Raw genomic sequence first — 18,771 nt, 5'->3', positions numbered from 1 at the left:
CGACGAACAACTGAAAAAACCTTTGCCGCGATGCATGACGGGAACTGCAGTCCTCAGACGAGCGGAGAGCAAGGCATGCTGATCTGAACATCAGTGGAACATAAAAGACTTCAAGCGCTTCTCCACCCAAGAGCATGATGGGAAACCGGTTTCTATCCCCCGAAGCCTCATTGAGCTAGAAAGCTATTTCCCCGCCCCCGGCCTGGAGTCTAATTGGCTCCTCCTCTCAGTCCTGCCCGGGAAAGGCCTCCTGCGATTGGCTGGACCTTTTATTATTATTTTTTCCCCTCTGAGGACGTCCGTTGATTGGCCAGGGCGAAGAAGTGGGCGCGGCTGCCGGGCTCCCGGCTCCTTGTGTGGCGGGACATGGCGGCGAGCGCAGCGGCGGCGATGGCGGCGGCAGCAGCGTCCGCGGTGGGGCCGGGGGCGGCGGCGGCGGCGGCGCGCGTCTCCTGCGGGAGGGACTTGAGCTGCGTCCCGGAAGTGGCGGGCACCCTGGGAGCGGTCGCCAGGCAGGGGTGAGAGGGACCACGTGGTCCTCTGCTGACCCTTGACCCCTCCCTTAAGCGTGCCATGGTGACCCCTGACCTCTACCTGCGGGTCACCTGGGACCATCCTGGGCTGAGGGCTGGTTGGGTTGGGTTTGCTTTTTTTATGCCTTCCCATTTACTCAGAATCCCGGGGTGACCTCTGACCCCAGGGGTGGTCATGCTACCTGACCCTTGACCTCAAAGAATGCAAAGGTGCTGCCTCTGTGTGGCTTCAACAGCTTCCCAGCAGGCAGAGACTCCCCTACCATAGAAGATTGTAGAATGGTAGAGTTGGAAGGGGCCCTCCAAGAGTCATCTAGTCCAACCCCCTTCAACACAGGAATCTCATCTAAAGCATCCATGACAGATGGCCATCCAGCCTCTGCTTATAAACCTCCAGTGAAGGAAAGTCCACTACCAACCGAAGGAGACCATTCCACTTTTGAACAGAAAGATGGGGATCAATGCATCCGCTTCATAGATCCGGACAATGGAACCTTTGGCATTCCTGATCTTGCTAGCCTACAGCTAGCACCGGCTTCCCAGCTCTGACGTAGAGGAACCTTCCCCTAGGGCAGCCTATCTCAACCTGTGGGTCCCCAGATGTTGAACTACAACTCCCATCACCCCTAGCCAGCAAGGCCAGAGCTCAGGGATGATGGGAGTTGTAGTCCAACAACATCTGGGGGACCCACAGGTTGAGAACCGCTGCCCTAGGGTGTGGTGTCAACTCTGCTTGATTTCTGCCACGAAGCTCACTGATGAGTGAAGCAGGTGGCACAGTGGGTCAGTCTGGCTGTTTGAGCCCACCCAGGGATGGCTGTGGGCAGGATTCTTGCAGTGCAGGGAGTTGGACCAGATGACCCTTAGGGTCCTTCCAACTCTATCATTCATTGAGGAAACACTTAAACTGTGAGTTTCCACACCCTCAGCCTTGCTTGGGAAGTAGCTTGCAACCACCTAGCCAACCATGAACTTTGATATCATCTGGGTGAGTTGCTGTGTTTAGACACTACATTCTAGATTTGTAGTTACATCCTTTGCCATATATATTTTGTAGGTCTAAAAATTTAGATTCAGTCTTTGTACTGTATATTGTAAGATTTCTTCTCAGTCAAATTCCTGTAGTTGCAAACCTACAGAGCTATAGGTGAAACCTGGCTGTTAATGTGACCATTGTTAGTGGCATATTGATGGCCTTGGAGGAGAAAAGAAATTAACTTTTCCAACAAGTGAGCGTTTCCCCCAGTTCTTGCACAAGCTTCAATTCTGTCTCAAGGGATTCTATAGAAAAAACTCAACAATTCACTGGAGACAGTGTTGATTATCGCCACTATAAAGATAACATCATCCCCAAAAAGAAAAGAAATGGGGAAGGGACATTGGTATAAGCTGTACAACCGTATTAAAATTTTAATCCACTAGTTAATCATTTTAATCCATTAATTAATAAACTTAGAAAAACTACAGGCAGCTTATCTTTTTTTTAAGCATTTTTTTAAGCATTTGCTATCCCATCTTTCAATTAGTAGAGATGCTGAAGGTGCTTACGTTCTGATTGGCAGGTTAAAACAACAACAAAAAACCATGAAATAATCAGCGATTAAAGAGAGAAGAGGCAGTAGGTAGCACATGAACTAACATTATCAGGGAAGTTAAATTTAATTGCCTGGTTGGCCAAGAGGGAAGTAAACAGCCTTGCACAACAATCGAAGGCCAACAGAACGAGTGGCCCAATCTGCACTATACTTTAAAACCGTATCATTCCAGTTCAAACAGACATAGCTTCCTCCAGAGGTCCCTGGGGAAAAGAATTGATTTGTTAAAGCACTCAGGGAATAGGCAACTCCTGACAATTCTCAGCACCCTTTGCAAACTGTGGCATGATATTGTTTTAAATGTATAGAAAATATGGGGTCTGTTTGTTAAGATGCGACTCCCTTGTCAAACTCCAGACACATCCACAGAGAAGGTTCTTTTCTGCGTCCCAACCAAACACATCTCAGGTGCTGGTGGGATGCAGGGTTGTCATTTTAACTTGCGATACCAGGATCTTAACTTCTCAAATTCCTCTCTCTTCACCCTATAGGTTTGATTTCCTTTGCATGCCCATTTTCCACCCTCGCTACAAGAGGGAGTTTTTCCAGGAGCCAGCTAAAAACCGACCGGGACCCCAGACACGCTCCGACCTCTTGCTCTCGGGGAGAGGTGAGAACTTGAGAACCCAGATTGCTGCCGTTGCTTTCTCTGTCCATTAAAGACTGGGCGGGAAGTAATGAATTTATTTACTTGTCAAAATATAGTGATATTCTCAAGGGCTTGGTGTAGGGAAGGCCCTTTGGTTTATTTTTTATTTATTTAACTCTCTTTCTCTCTAGATATATATATCTCACTTACTTTACCTCTATGCAGTTTACCAGAAACATAGTTTAAAAGAAAGGAACAAAATCGCAATAAAAAGTACAGTCATGCCTTGGAAGACAAACGGAATCTGTTCCAGAAGTCCATTCGACTTCTAAAACATTCGGAAACCAAAGTGCGGCTTCTGATTGGCTGCAGGAAGCTCCTGCAGCCAATCGGAAGCCACCTTCAGGTTCCAAAGAACTCACTTCCAGCAGTGGTATAGCGTGGGTTGTCAGCACCCGGGGCAAGGCAAGTAATTTGCGCCCCCAACCCGTGGATTTTAGCACTCGAGTCTCTTCCGCCCCCCCCCCCCGATGTTGTGCCTGGTGCGGCCAGCCCCCCCTGCACCCTCCACGCTACGCCACTGACTTCCAGGTTTGTGGCGTTTGGGAGCCAAAACATTCAACTTGCAAGGCGTTCGGGATCCAAGGTACGACTGTATGCCCATCTCTATATCCTTAACCAGTGATTGCCAGTTCAGACAAATGTTTTCCACTACAAATGCTGGGAGGTCTGGATTTGGATAAAAGTTTGGGGAGGGGAGATAGTTCCTTAGTAGGAGGTCACTGAGTACTTGTTACTGTGTGACCCATGAGTAGTACAAGTTGTTTTTTTTTTAAAAAAAAAGCTTCCATTTGGTTTTAAAGGGCAAGCTGCATTCTCATTGTGGCTGTTGGCTCTGAACAAGCTCTCTGTCTCCTAAATGAATGGTCACATTCTCCTTAACATCTTGCTTCCTTGCAGACTGGAACACCCTGATTGTGGGCAAACTGTCCCCATGGATCCGAGCAGACTCCAATGTGGAAAAGGTTCGCAGGAATTCTGAGGCGGTGAGTGAGCTTGGCAACGAAGGGTTGGGAGGTGTTTCTAAGATGGTCTACAAAGGTTTGTGTGTGCTGTTTGGGAGATGGGGAAACTGTCCACCAAGACTTTAAAAACGTACCTTGCCATGTTAGACTCAAAACTCTGTCTTGGCCACCATTTCAGAAGTGACCAGCCAGATCATAAGCAGGGGATGTTTGTCTATTAAAATCTGTGTAAATTCAATTTATTGTGCTGAATAAACATTTCAACAGAGATGATGGTCTGTGTGTTCCTGGCATGTGGAAATTGGAGGTATCTTGCATGGGAACGCCTGGTCCTAACTATCCTAACTAATATCCTCTGAAATATAAATTAGTATGAGCTTCCTTTTTTTGACCAGGTACATATAACTGGTCAATAGCTTAAGGACCGCCTCTCCCCATACAAACTGACCCGACCCTGCACTTGTCACCTGAGGCCCTTCGCTATGTCCCCACCCTCCCAGAGAGGTTCAGAAGGTGGCAGCAACAGAGCAGGCCTTTTCTGTGGTGGTTCCCCAATTGTGGAACGCTCTCTCCAGAGAGGCTTGCCTGGTGCCATCGTTACATGTCTTTAGGTGCCAGGCAAAAACTTTCCTCTTTACTTAGGCCTATGGCTATTATGGCCTGTAAAATTGTGGGGGGAGAAGACTGTTATTATGATGATTATCTTATTATTAGGCTGTAGGTTGGTATGCTTTTTACTATGTTTTTATTACGTTTTTGTCATTGTTGTTCTGTAATGTGATTATAATATTGTATACCACCCTGGCATCGTTTGATAAAGGGCGGCATATAAATTGAATTAATACTAATAATGCCAATGGCTGTCATGACCTCTGTGGCACTGAATTCCATAAATTACATGTGCATTGCATAAAGGGACAGAGCTTTGGTCGTTCTAGCTCAGCATCGGCCACTCTGATTGGTGGAAACTCTCCAAGGTCTCTTTCCAGACCTGTTACCTGATGTTCTTTTAGCTATAGATTCAGAGGATCAAATCTCTAGCCATCTACATGCAAAGCAGGCCCTGAGCCACTAAGCCAGGAGTAGCCAATATGGTACACAAGCTGCTGCCCTCCAGATGTTTCTGGACTACAACACCCATCAGCCCCAGCCAGCCTAGCCAGCGATGAGGGATGATGGGAGTTGTAGTCCAGAAACATCTGGAGGGCCCCAGGTTGTGCATCCCTGCTCTAGGATGCTGTTGGACTTCAACTAGTATCATACCCAGCATGTGTGGTGTGGCCAATGGTCAGAGATTATGGGAGTTGTAGTCCAACAAAATCTGGAGGGTGCCATCTTAGCTGCTGGCCATTTCCAATAGTTCCTCCTTTTGTTTTGTCCTGAACCTCTTGTTTGCTTGTTTCCTTGTATCGCTTGGAGTTTTTGTGGAGGGGAAATGAGGTTTCCTTTCTTTGATTGCATTGCCCTTTCAAAAACGAAACACCAGCCATTCTAAACCTTCCTCCAGTTTTGCTGTACAGTATATCTTTACAAGTTTGATTTTGGCAATAACTTTACATGTTGTTCTATGCTTTCTCTGTTCTCCACAGGCCATGTTACAGGAGCTGAATTTTGGGGCGTACTTGGGACTCCCAGCGTTCCTGCTGCCCCTGAAGCAGGCAGACAACCCCAACTTGGCCCGCGTTCTGTGTAACCACATCAATACTGGGCATCACACTTCCATGGTAAGGGCATAAATACCTCCCCCCACCCGCCGCCGCCATTATATCCACAGTACACCTGCAAAAACCTCACCTGCATCCCTCTGACATGCCGTTTCGTTTGTTGGCACAACAACTGAAAAAATAAATGCCATTCAAAGCAATGCAATGAAACACAATATTATAATATTAATATTAATATGCCGCCTATCTGGCTGGGTTGTCCGAACCACTCTGACTGGCTTCCAACAGAATATTAAAAACACAATAAAACATCAAACATTGAAAACTTCCCTATATAGGGCTGCCTTCAGGTGTCTTCTAAAAGTCAGTTTCCAAAATGAAAACCCTAATTTACCTTTCATCAGAAGGTGATGAAGGTTTTTATGCAGAGGTTGGGTGGATATCCGCCAAGGATTCTTTCTCTGTGATTGCTGCATTGCCGGGGGGTGGACTAGATGACCCCTGGGGTTCCTTCCAACCCTACGATTCTCTGATTCTGTCAATATGCTCAGGCCAGTGTTGAAGACAAGGACCGACCAACACTTTCCTTCCTGACTCATGCATGTGATCATTTCCCCCCCTCCCCCAAATTTAGTTCTGGATGCGGGTCCCACTGCTGGCCCCTGAGGACTTGCGGGATGATGTTATCGAGAACGAGGCAGTGCAGGAGATAGAGGACGAGTCCGCAGGCGAGGAGAAGACCTGGCAGTGGTGAGTGGCTGTCAGCAGGAACCTGGGCGGATGCTGGGAAGACAGAGCCAGTTTGCTACTGAATAAGAACAGAGTGCAAGCCACACTTCTAAAGCTGAGTTTTGTTTGTTTGTTTGTTTTATTTTCATTTTAACCGCCCTGAGATCTGCGGATGAAGGGCGGTATACAAATTTAATAAATAAAACAAATTTATTTATTTTAAAAAACTATTAATCTCTTCCTATGAAACCTCTTGAAATGGCTTAGCAATAAATACATAATTTCATATATGAAAACAGTTGGGACAATCACATACCTAAATCAACGTGTATACAAACAATTGCAAAGAGGTCCTTTTTCACCTGGTTGCAGCCCAGTACTTAAGGCAGGAGGAAGATGGTTTCCATAACCCCATATTCATTTATCCCAAACTGGGCAAGAAGTGAATCTAGGGGTCTTGACCTTGCTAGAGGTTATTGTCTCTCTTTAAAAGCAGGGGCGGAATCCAGATTCGTTCTTGGAACTCTTGTTACGCCGCTGAAGAACTAGATATCGTGTTCTTTTTTTAAAAAAATGTTTTGATCCTTCGATACTGGCTGTTTCAATTCGTGTGGCCGTTTGTGGCAAAGTGGGGCTGCCCTTTTGGCTCACCTCTTCCGAGACTCAACACCTGAATCTTCTGACTCACCTCCTGAACATGTCAGTTGCTCAGCTAGTTGCGTAAGCAAGTCCTGAGGGAGAAAGAGAGGAAGGAAGGGAGGGGAAGAGGACAATGCAGGTCAGAGGAAGAAACAGGAGATGCCAGCCTTCCCATGGGGCCACATGAGTTTCTTGTTTCTCCAGGTGGCACAATTTCCGGACGCTGTGTGACTACAACAAGCGTGTTGCCGTGGGTGAGTGACGAGATGGGGGGGGCACCCCCAGAGGCTGGGGGAGGGAGGCTTGCACCCCTTGGCACCCTCGAGGCGCAGAGACTGGTGCCTCTTCTCTTCCTTTGACGCCTTTTTATGCCTTCTCCTCAGCGCTGGAGGTGGGCCCCGACCTGCCGTCCAATCACGTCATTGACCGCTGGCTGGGGGAGCCAATCAAAGCGGCCATATTGCCCACCAGCATCTTCCTGACCAATAAGAAAGGCTTCCCTGTCCTCTCCAAGATGCATCAGCGCCTGGTCTTCCGCCTGCTGAAGGTCAGCTTCCCCCTTTTCTGCCTTGAGAACAGGATGCTGGGCTGGATGGGCCATTGGCCGGATCCAGCAGCCTCTTCTCGCGTTCTTACCTGCTTCTTCCCATCACCGGAACTCTGAGTTTATCGCCTGTGTGAAGGGTTACCTGTCTAAATTATTCTCTTTCCCAGAACAACTCTGGCTATTGGAAAGAGTACAACGCCATCCTCTCTAGGGCGCCATTTTCTGCAACAAATCCATTTTGGGAGAGAGCCTTGCTTTTTGCGAGGGCACGCAAGGAATGAAGGGGGGGTGTAGAACTAGCAGTAGAGAATTCTGAGCTACGGCCCCACGTGATTTTGCTAAATTAAATCCTCCTGAAGAGAAAACGTTAGCTCTACGAGTGAAAAGATGTATGACTAGAACAGGTGCCTGGCAGGTAACTCCTGAGGGACTTGCAGTCTGTGAGGTTGAAGCAGGCATCTGGGAGATCTAGCTAAGCCAAAATAACCTGCAGTTGAAATAATCTTACATTATTTGCCTGCTTGTTCCTGTCTCCATCCCTCTCCTTCCCCTGTTTCTCTGGGTTTGTTTTTAGATCTGGGGTGCGATCATCCAGCATGTGGGCCTAGTCCAGGTCTCCCTGCTCCATGTCAGACGTAATGTCAGGTGCGGGGCTGGTAAAAGCTGAGCTTGAGTGATTTGCAGAGCCTGCAAAGCCTATTGTATGGCACTTCCCAAGAGTCCGGTGGTTGCCAGGCATTTGCGAAGTGCTGCGCACGGGACTTTGACAGGTGTCAGTCACCTATCAAATGATTGATAGGCAGGCTTTGCAAAGCGGAGGTGAGGAACTGGCATGCCAGGCCAGGAAGGATCCCCGGAAGCGTCATGTACACAATTAACGCTAACAATAATTTGCAGAGCGATGGGTCACCAGGGTGGATGAGCGGATACTTTAGCGTGAGCTGGGATGGTGTAGGGGTTAGGCTGTTGGACTAAGATACGGGAGACCAGGGTTCAAATCCCCACTCGACCATGAAGCTTGCTGGGTGACCTTGGGTCTGTCACAGTCTGTCAGCCTGACCTACTTCACAGGGTTGTTGTCAGGATAAAGGAGGGAGGCAGAGAACCCTGTACGCCACTTTGAGCTCCTTGGGGAAAGGCTGGATGTAAAGAAATAAACTTGGCCCTTCCAATCCTTCCCCCAGCTTGAGGTGCAGTTCATCATCACAGGCTCCCACCACCATCCGGAAAAGGAGTTCTGCTCCTACCTGCAGTACCTGGAGTACCTTAGCCAGAACCGCCCTCCTCCTTCTGCCTACGAGCTCTTTGCAAAGGGCTATGAAGACTATCTCCAGTCGCCACTGCAGGTGAGTCTCCTGGCTTCAAGCTCCTCTCCAGCTCTGAATATGTGAGTTGCTCCCTCTCAGCCTTCGTTGTCCACCTCTGAAATTTGACCACCTTGGATGTGTGATAAGCATCAGATCAAAGATGTTACAAAGAGGAGTGCCATGTGTTTTGGCTGAATTCCACCACCCTGGTGCAAAACCCACACTGAGGAATTCTGCACATATTTTGCTTTGGCGTAACTTGCTTGGCTACGGTTTGCCGAGCGCCTCCTCTCCTGGCTGGCCTGCGCCCTTCCCAAATTTCTCTGGGGGTGGGGGCATGACAGGGAGCAGGTGAGACTGCCTCCCCTCCCCCAGCCTGTAGAGGCAAAGGAGTGGAGGGGCCCTCCCTGTCGGGCTGCCCCGTGCCAACGCCGCCTTTCGCACTCGCCTCTTCCTCATCTGACTTCCACTGCAACCTGGATTGTTGCCCAACAACAGCCAGGATTGTTGTTGGACTAAAATAGTTTTATCTATCTCTGGATGTTTAGGATGCTAATAAATTATGATGGTGATGCTTTAGTTAAGATTCCTGCATTCCAAGGGTTGGGCTAGAATTCCCTTGGGGTCCCTTGCAGCTCTATGAGTCTGTGATCTTCCCATTTGACCTCCGTAGTATGTTACTTTGGTGTGTCTGTTCCATCCGCTGATCTCCTTACCCGCAATGCTGGAAGTCCTGCTCCTTAACAAACACCCGGCCCCTTTGTTTGCTGTGTTGCCCACACTGGGTGTGAAGCCTTTCTCCTTGTGGTGCTTTTTCCCCGCGCAGCCCCTGATGGACAACCTGGAATCCCAGACCTATGAGGTCTTTGAGAAGGACCCTATCAAGTACTCCCAGTACCAACAGGTTGGTGTGTGGTGGAGAAGAGGTGTGGGGCTTGCTGAGAGGGAGGTTGGAGCTATGAGAGAGGGGCAAGAAGTGGGGAGGGAAAGAGTGGCGGGAGGGGTATGTGGGGAGGAGCACAGGCCAAATATTTGTGCTTGGGTGGAACACAGAAGCTGGTTGGAGCACTGAAGGGCCAACATGTTGTGGGAAGGAGGAGGAACTAGAGGGAAGGGTTGCTAATGGGCCTTCCTGGTGTTGTTGGACTACAACTCCCATCAGCCCCAGCTGATGGCAAATAGGGGTGATGGGAGTTGTAGTCTAGCAGTGCCTGGAGAACACCACGTTTGGGCTAGAGAGAGGAGGCCTCATAAGGAACGTGAAGGGGAGATTGGAGTGGGAACATTATCCGCTAGTTTTTGATGGCGGGGAGAGGAACTGACTTTTACAGACGCACTCCAACCCATTATTCTCACCCCTGTTAGGCGATATACAAGTGCCTGCTAGACCGTGTGCCTGATGAGGAGAAAGAAACTAACGTTCAGTGAGTAAGAATCCCAACGATGAGCTGGTTTGGCCTAATTTGACCGCCTTTGCACAGGATGCTGGGAAATGGGAGGATGTGGGAGGTACCCTTTGGCACTTTTTAGCCAGCCATTTATTGCTACATTATATTTGTTTATAAAAACATTTCTATATCAGTATGTCCATACACACACACACACACACACACACACACACGTCAAAGCTGTTTACAGCAATAAAATCATCATTTTTTATTTGTATGCTGCCTGTCCACAGTTAAAAAAACAATGATCAAGGCGGCTTACAGCATAACAAGATTTACATAATTACAAAAGCCATAAACAATAAATAAACCACATCAAAATATACACAACCAAATGGGAAACCATTTCCACATAAATCAAAATCTACAACTAAGAATTATAAGCAATAAAAAATATAAAAACATATAAAAAACATGTTTTAAGCAATAAAAACATATAACCCTACAATAAAAACATATAAAAAGGAAAACATAAAAAGGTTAAAAACAAACATTGGTTAACCATTGTGGAAGGACGTATTCCCAATTGCCTGCTGGAATAGAAGTTTTCAGCAGGGTCAGTAGTAGATGAGCAGGCAGGGAAACTTTGGTAATATACCATTTCAGTTCTGTTCAGCTTGTGGTGCCACCTTAGTAGGGATGAAACTCCTGTTCGGCACCACCTGCCCCATTTTCCTTTCATATAAGTGGATTATAAGTTGAAAAGGGCCCTCTCCCTGTTTCTTCTTACTCGGCTTGAACTCCCAGATCCTCTAATCTGCACAGTGTCTTTCAAGCCTCCCTCACCTGCAGGAGCAACAAATTTACTGCCGGCTCTTCCAAGAAAAGCTTGACATCCAAACTACCACAGGGTGCACCCAGAGAAACACACTGTTTGATGAAGCTTTCTCCTTTTTTGTCTCTATCTTGCCCTGAGCACAGGCTCCAGCATTTTCTTGTAGCGCATTAAAAATAAATAAAGAGGGATGAACAGTTCGGAAGTTTCTCATTTTTAAGAGAAATTGGCACTCCTTCACTTTTAACTCTTCTCTCGCTGAGAAGACCGTGTTCGGGAGCGCTAGGCCTGTTTCCTGCGCACACTTAAATTGGGAGCGAACACCATTGAACCCTGCAGGACCACTCCTGAGGAGTAAAGGTCAAAAATCCAACTGCGTGTGTTGGTTAAAATGAAGTAGCCCAACTTGTGTTTGAACGTGGCCTAGCGGGAATTGGCGTACTTCCTTCAGAAATGGAGCACAGATAATGGCCTTCCCTCACAAGTCGTAGGTGGGCCTTGAGTTTATTGTGCTTTCGGGGTCTGCGTCAACGGCTCTTTCCAGCTGGTCAGCCATCTTGCCCCCATCTGGAGAATAAGCTGCTTAGTTGCCTGTTATTTTAGCACCCCTCCACAGAGCCTAGGACTTGCCGATTAGAAGGTCGGCGGTTCGAATCCCCACGACGGGGTGAGCTCCTGTTGTTTGGTCCCAGCTCCTGCCAACCTAGCAGTTCGAAAACATGTCAAAGTGCAAGTAGACAACTAGGTACCACTCCGGCGGGAAGGTAAATGGCGTTTCCGTGCGCTGCTCTGGTTCACCAGAAGTGGCTTAGTCATGCTGGCCACATGACCCGGAAGCTGTACGCCGGCTCCTTTGGCCAATAAAGCGAGATGAGCGCTGCAACCCCAGAGTCGGCCACAACTGGACCTAATGGTCAGGGGTCCCTTTACCTTTACAGCGTCTTCCTCCTTTTTCCCTTCTCTCCTTCCCCATCTGCTCAGGGTGGTGATGGTGCTTGGAGCAGGACGGGGGCCCCTTGTGAATGCTTCCCTCCGCGCTGCACGACAGGCCGACAGACACATCAAGATTTACGCTGTGGAGAAGAACCCCAATGCTGTGGTGACGTAAGTACTTTAGCACTTTCCCCCCCTGGGTGGAAATGGAAAAGAAACGTTTTGTGCCCACTCTTCTGTGAGGAGAGCAGGTGAAAACCACACAGCCCCCCGTACTGGCTGTGAGGAAAAGGAAACTGGAAAACTGCAGGATTTTGGAAGGTTTACAGGACCGGGGCTCTGCTCTTCATCCTGGACAAACTAACAAATTGAAAGATTTTACAATAGTTGGTGGTAATGATAACTTGAAGGTATAAGATTGCATCAGTAAGTCCCCCGCAGGTCATTGCATCTTATTGCCTCAGGCAAATGCCCCAAAACAGGAACCGAGATGGGAGATAATGCAGGAAACCGCAATCTAGAATGTTTTGCTGTCTGTAGATTAACAGATAGTGCAAATTTTGCTCTCTGGCACCCCCCCCCCTTCTTTGTTGTTGTTTCTTAACTGGGGAAGAGAAAATGCCTTCTGAACTAGGGAGGGCTTGGGTTTCCTCTCTGTCCCCCTTCCCTTTGTATTAAATGCTAGTTTAAAATGGAAGCTTCTAGGCAGATACCTTGTACATTGGTTTGTATTCTTTGGGCAGGTTCCTAATTAATCAATAGATTTTACCAGGCTGCTGAAATATAATTACAGGCACATTTGCACTCCCCGTTACTAAATATAACAGCAATAATACTATTACCTCATTGCGGTATGAGGTGCGAAAAGGCTTTGTTCCTTCTTAGAGGCCTCACCCAACCCTGTCGTACTCCCTATATAAGCTGCAGGTGGGAGACCTGATGGCACACTCATTTTTTCTTTACTGGTGAGGAGGCTTCATACTGTGAGTCAAGTGGGGAGTTTAGTTCACAGTGCCCCCAGGGAAATGGCATTGGTTTGGGGAACATGAGGTCCTCTGGCTGTTGCTGGACTACAACTCCCATGAGCCCTAGCAAGTATGCCTGATCGCAGTTGTAGTACAGCAACAGCAAAGGCTCCCCCACAACTAGTCCACACTGTATAGATGTATTACTGGGAAACAGCAAAAGTTTGCTTTTCCTGTGACTCTCCTTCTCAGCCTTGTGCGAACGTGGTGGTTAACTTGAATGGCTTTCAAAGAGGATTAGAGAAATTCACGGAGGATTAGGTTATTGATGGCTACTAATCCTTATAGTAAGGCTCTCCTTCCACTGCTGAGATTACCAGTTACTAGAAACTGCAGTGCTCATTGCAATGAGGCCGAGGATACATTCTTCCATATGTGGTGGACCTGTAAAAGAGTATTGGGAAATAATTTATAATGAGTTGGAAAAAAATGTTTTAGAGCACTTTTCCAAAAAAAACCAGAGTCCTTTTTGTTGGGGATAATTCAGATGGAAATTCCCATGTGTCAAAAAAGGTTATTTATGTATGCCACTACGGTGGCCCATGTTCTCTTAGCCCAAAAATGGAAAGCGAGTGATGTCCCAACCAAAGAAGAATGGCAACTTAAAACTGATGGAATATGTGCAGCTTGCGGATCTAACTTATAGAATAAGAGAACAAGAAGAACATTCGTTCTTCGTAAAGATTTTAAAATGTTTATTGAAAATATGGGGGGAAATTGTGTGCACTTGAAAACACTGGCAGCATAAAGATAAATTCAACAGTGTAAGTAAGTTTTGATGGATGTAATGATGGAATACTGAACGGTTTAGTTTATTTAACATATGCATGGAAAGAGGAGAAGGGAAGTCATTGATATCTTAAGGTTGTTTAAATGTGCATTCTAAATTGTAAAACAAAATTTAATTAAAAAAAACCTGCAGTGCTGTTATGCTCCAGTTTGCAGGCTTCTCCAAGGTGTCTTGTTGGCCACTGTGAGAGGATAATACTGGACCAGACGGGCCTGTAACTTGATCCAGCAGGGCTTCCTCTGTATTCTTACACACAGATTATAAAACCCCTCGTTTTGCGTTGTGGCAATAAGGGGGAAGGTGGTGGGAGCTGTGGCGTCGCCAGAACAAAGAGCCAGGGAAGGAAAAAGCTGGGAACAGTTACTCATTCCAGCCTCCCTTTGAGTGGGGTTGAGGGGTCCACATGCCCATGCCTTGAGTCTCCCTGATGTCCTTGTGGGATTGAAATGTCGGGATAACCTGCTCTGCACACCAAGGTGTTTTATGACCCTCCTAAGCAGCCTCATAAGAAGAGCCCGGCTGAATTGGGCCTATCTAGTTCAGCATCCTGTTCTCACAGTGACCAACCAGATTCCTCTTCTGGGAGACCTACAAGCTGGACCTACCTGAGGGCAACAGCAGCTGAGGGTGAAACTGTGCCCGTTTGAGGCCCTTGACCTCTGCCTTCCCTTCCTGCAGGCTGGAGAGCTGGCAGTACGAGGAATGGGGTTCCCAGGTGACGGTGGTCTCCTGCGACATGAGGGAGTGGGAAGCCCCCGAGAAGGCTGACCTCATGGTGTCGGAGTTGCTGGGGTCCTTTGCTGACAACGAGCTGTCCCCAGAGTGCCTGGATGGGGCAGAGCACTGCCTGAAAGGTGAGTGGGGTACAGTAAAGGGCAGCCGACAGACAGGGAGAGTATAATTTGGGGGGGTTGTTTTGAGTGGGGAGGGGGCACTGCTTTCAGCATCTAGATGCTAAGTAGGTTGGGGCTACCAGCCAATTCAAAGCCCCTGATGCCTTTTCCCTTCTCCCCTTACGCAGAAGGAGGGGTGAGCATCCCGGGCGACTACACCTCCTTCCTGGGCCCAATCTCGTCCTCGAAGCTCTACAACGAAGTGCGCGTCTGTCGCGAGAAAGACCGCGATCCCGAGGTGAGACTTTCTCCATGCCCCGTGATCTGCAGTTCTGCAGCTGCTGCATGCATAAAAGAAATAAAAACTGGTGTACGTTGAAAAAGCAGGATTCTGTGATCTCTGTGAATAACACAGGCAGAAAATGCCAGTTTTCCTAACCACCAGTAATGCATGAAAACTTTGGGTCACGGTTAAAAAGAAATACCTCTTTATTGTTTCAATACCACACACACACAAATGTATTTGGAAGGATATGAGACCAGACAGCTAAATTCAGCTAAGACAACAGTCTTGTAGCACCTGGAAGATGGGAATGTATGTTACGGCCATAAGCTTTCGTGAAATGGACTCTTATCCGGAAAAGCTTATGTCAGTATTGAAGTTGAAGCTCCCATCAGCCCAAACCTGCAGAGCCAACAACCAGGAATGATGGGACTTGTGGTTCAACAACATCTGGACTGCACAGTGTTCGTTACTGATGGCTTTTAGGGCATAATAAATGTGCTAGTTTTCCAGTTGCTACAAGATGGCTCTCATATCATCTCTCAGACTCTTCTTTTGCAGGCTAAACACACCCAGCTCTCTCAACGTTTCCCCATAAGGATTGGCTTCTAGCCTAAATGTAATCAGAGGCGAAGAGCTTGTTACAGTAAGGACTAGAAACTTGTTGTTAAAGATTCGTAAAAGAATCAATGTTAAGAGCACGGGGAATGACATGGTCCGTAGGGACAGGAGAGATTAGTGACATGAACTGAGCTGTTTTGAACTTGTCAGTTCAAGTTCCACAAACCCAGCAGACGAAGGAAGACAGTATTCTTTTGAAGAAGGCCTAACACAGTTTTTGTACAACTGTCTCACTCCCCACCATCCCAAATAATAGGAGGAAATAATTGCAAACCTTTTAACATGGCTCTGTCAAGTACGACAAGCAGTCGGCGCCTATGTATGCAAGGTGAATTTTAGAACGGTGTCCTAACAGTGTTTTGTCCTGTTCCTGTCTTTCACGTCCCCAGGCTCAGTTTGAAATGCCTTACGTTGTCCGGCTTCACAACTTCCACCAGTTGGCACCCCCGCAGGCATGCTTCTCCTTCAAGCACCCTAACCCAGGTAGGAGAACCCAGGTAGCAGAGGAGCGAACCATACGTTCCCTGCTGAGGAGGGTGGGGCTTCAACTAGCCCCACGATGTGGCGGGAACTGCTAGTCACACCTTTAAAAACTGAACTGCCACAGAACCTGGGTTGGCACAGACCAGGTGAGTGGTGGGCGATCAGCTTGTGCCCTTAAGAGAGCAAGGTGGGCTGTCCTTTGAGGGAGCATGGCCTTGGCTGACCACACCCTCTTCCTTCTTGTAGACAGAGTCAAAGACAACAACCGCTACCAGACACTGGAGTTCCCCGTGGATGTAAACACAGTGCTTCACGGTTTCGCAGGCTACTTTGAGACCACTCTGTATGGAGACATCACTCTCAGTAAGTTGAGGGGAGATAAGGGGGGTTATTTATTTCATTTAAATACTTTTAAACCTGTGAAAAGTATGACAGGGCAGCATACAAAACTGCAACAAAAGCAATTTAAAACGTCAGTATCCACTGGTAGGTAAAAAGAAATTTGTGTTGCAAAGGCCTGTCTGAATAATAGGGTGTTTTTTTTAGAGACTCCCAAAAGGCAAGAATTAATATTACATTATTTATTAAATTTGTATACCGTTCTATATCTGTAGATATAGGGGTAAAATTACAATATAAAAAAACACAAAATACATAATAAAAATAAGAGCAAAAACAACTCAACAATCCCTCTTCCACAACACATTTCAAAGGGCATTGGATGTCAGCCAGCCAAAGGCCTGGTCAAAAAGGAACATTTTTGCCCGGCACTTAAAGGTGTATAATGAAAGTGCCAGCCCAAACTTCCTTGGGAAGAGCATCGCACAAACAGGAAGCCACTGCAGAAAAGGCTCGTTCTTGTGTTGCCACCCTTTGGACCTCCCATGGAGGCGGCACACGAAGAAGGGCCTCAGGTGATGATCTCGGGGTCCGGGTAGGTTCATACGGATAGAGGCGGTGTTGAGGTATTGCAGTCCTGAACCATTCCTGCTGAATGGTTACTGCTGAGCCTCTAATGGCAGGGAGTTCCACAGGGTAGGGAACCTGTCGCACTGAAGGTTTGGTTCCTAGCAAAGGCCAACAGAAGCCCAGGTGGTGGGGAACCACCAGGTGTGCCCCCTCAGAGGCTGAAGGTGTGGAGTGAGCGGTCTTGCTTTGATGTTGCAGAATGTGCCTTTTTCAATGTTTCCTCCACGTAGGTATTCGGCCTGAGACTCACTCACCTGGCATGTTTTCCTGGTTCCCTATCTTCTTCCCTCTCAAGGTAAGTGCTTCCTTGAACACTCCCTTGTAAGAGAGGAAGGCATCCCTTGTTACCGCTGGGCGGTAAGACTTTGCACCACGGGAACCTCCAAGGTGATAGGAACAGCTGTAGGAGGTGTGGGCGTTTTGTGCACTTTACATTCAGTGGGGAAAAACACAACAATATGTGCCAGGAAAATCAAATGCTATTTAAGGCAACACGGTTTCTGTCTCCTCATCTCTGTCTTTGCCACTTCTTCCCCCACTGTCTCTCTTCCTCTGCCCTTTTACACACCTTTTCTTTGCTTTTGATCTCTTTTTTACTTTTTTTGTTTGTTGGTGGTGGTAGGACTGCGTGGTTCTTCTAAATTGGTTTTCACATCTATAAGAAAACCTATTTGGGGGGAAAATAACAAAACAGGATGCTCCCAGCTAGCCCACACATTCCTAATGCTTTAGGATTAGGACTGAGAGCACAAGGCTTTTATCTAGAATAGGCAAGTGAGAACTGTCTGAGCACAGGCTGATATTGATGGAGCAGTGCCCTGTTTGCCCTAGTAGACTGCCTCCAGCGGAGAAATTATTTATTATTTCTCAAATTATTAGGTGCTTTCTTCTTTGGCGATCACTCGTAGCCGAGTAAGATTGTCTTCCATGAAAACGGTTTTAACAGTGACTGTGGAGGCCAATTCTGGATCCACATGTCCTTCCACAGTGGGGACGTAGGTTTCTGGTGGGAGTTGATCATGGTGAGGGTTTGCCAAACGTGCCTTCCTCTTAGCATGTTTCTCCCTTTCATCCCGAGTTCGAGTGTCTTCAAAGCCCATGACGCCTTTGGTAAAGGTTGTTCTCCAATTGGAGCGCTCGCAGGCCAGTGTTTCCCAGTTGTTTGTGTTTATACTACATTTATACTTGAGAGAGTCTTTAAACCTCTCTCTTGCCCACGGCAACCCAAAGTGACTTACAACCAAACAAGAGAAGGGAAGAAAAGTCTTTAGCAGACCTCTGAGGGAAAAGGACTTGTGGACAAAGGTTCCTTATATAACACTGTATTAGGGTGGTGTTATCCTGGTTTGTGAACGGACCCTCAGCTATTAATGCTCTTCTCCCCCCCCCCAGCAACCCATGAACGTGCAGGCAGGTGAGCGCATTCGCGTGGCCTTCTGGCGCTGCAGCAACTCGAAGAAAGTGTGGTACGAGTGGGCCGTAGTCTCTCCCATGTGCTCCGTCATCCACAACCCCACAGGACGTTCCTACACCATTGGACTATGAGAGGAATCAAGTCCATTCCCCTTAACCAAGTTCTTCTTGCTGCCAGCCCTGAGACACAAGAAATCCTCTTTCCACTCAGAGTAGCATCAGAGACTGTGCAGAGGCCTGGAGGGGCTCCAACCTTGTTGCGGGTGTAGGTCCAGGAAAGGTCCATTCTTAACACCTGCTATTGTTCTATGTGTTGCTTCCGGTCTGTGAAATTTCAATAAAGTCATACAAATGTGTATTTGGAGCTGCTGTCTGGTAAGGAACTCACGTTCACTATTTGGTTTTGAAAGCGATACAACCGTTATGGAATTAGCTGCCATCTTCTGTCGTGACGTCTTAACTTAGATGCCTTTAAACAACAATTAAAACCAGTTGAAGATAGCCCTGCTGATGGCTGTTAACTGTCGCAGCTAAGTAGAACTTCCATGTTCAGAGGCAGTCTATCAGGAA

At 47.4% G+C, this 18,771-nt stretch overlaps 1 protein-coding gene across 1 annotated transcript; it reads left to right on the top strand.

Moving 5' to 3' along the window:
* Nucleotides 1-361: 361 nt before the first annotated feature.
* PRMT5 (protein arginine methyltransferase 5) lies at nt 362-18,557 on the top strand. Its single transcript, XM_081167887.1, has 17 exons — nt 362-518; nt 2,620-2,738; nt 3,678-3,763; nt 5,332-5,466; nt 6,041-6,156; nt 6,979-7,028; nt 7,158-7,321; nt 8,506-8,667; nt 9,455-9,532; nt 9,994-10,052; nt 11,833-11,955; nt 14,278-14,453; nt 14,621-14,730; nt 15,726-15,819; nt 16,066-16,182; nt 17,019-17,083; nt 18,181-18,557. The coding sequence occupies exons 1-17, from the start codon at nt 367-369 to the stop codon at nt 18,331-18,333; spliced, it is 1,959 nt and encodes a 652-aa protein (XP_081024013.1). The 5' UTR covers nt 362-366; the 3' UTR covers nt 18,334-18,557.
* The last annotated feature ends 214 nt before the right edge of the window (nt 18,558-18,771 follow it).

This window comes from Podarcis bocagei (assembly GCF_964188305.1).
Source record: "Podarcis bocagei genome assembly, chromosome: 13".
Lineage (NCBI taxonomy): Eukaryota > Metazoa > Chordata > Lepidosauria > Squamata > Lacertidae > Podarcis > Podarcis bocagei.
This window is presented reverse-complemented; position numbering and strand designations above follow the sequence as displayed.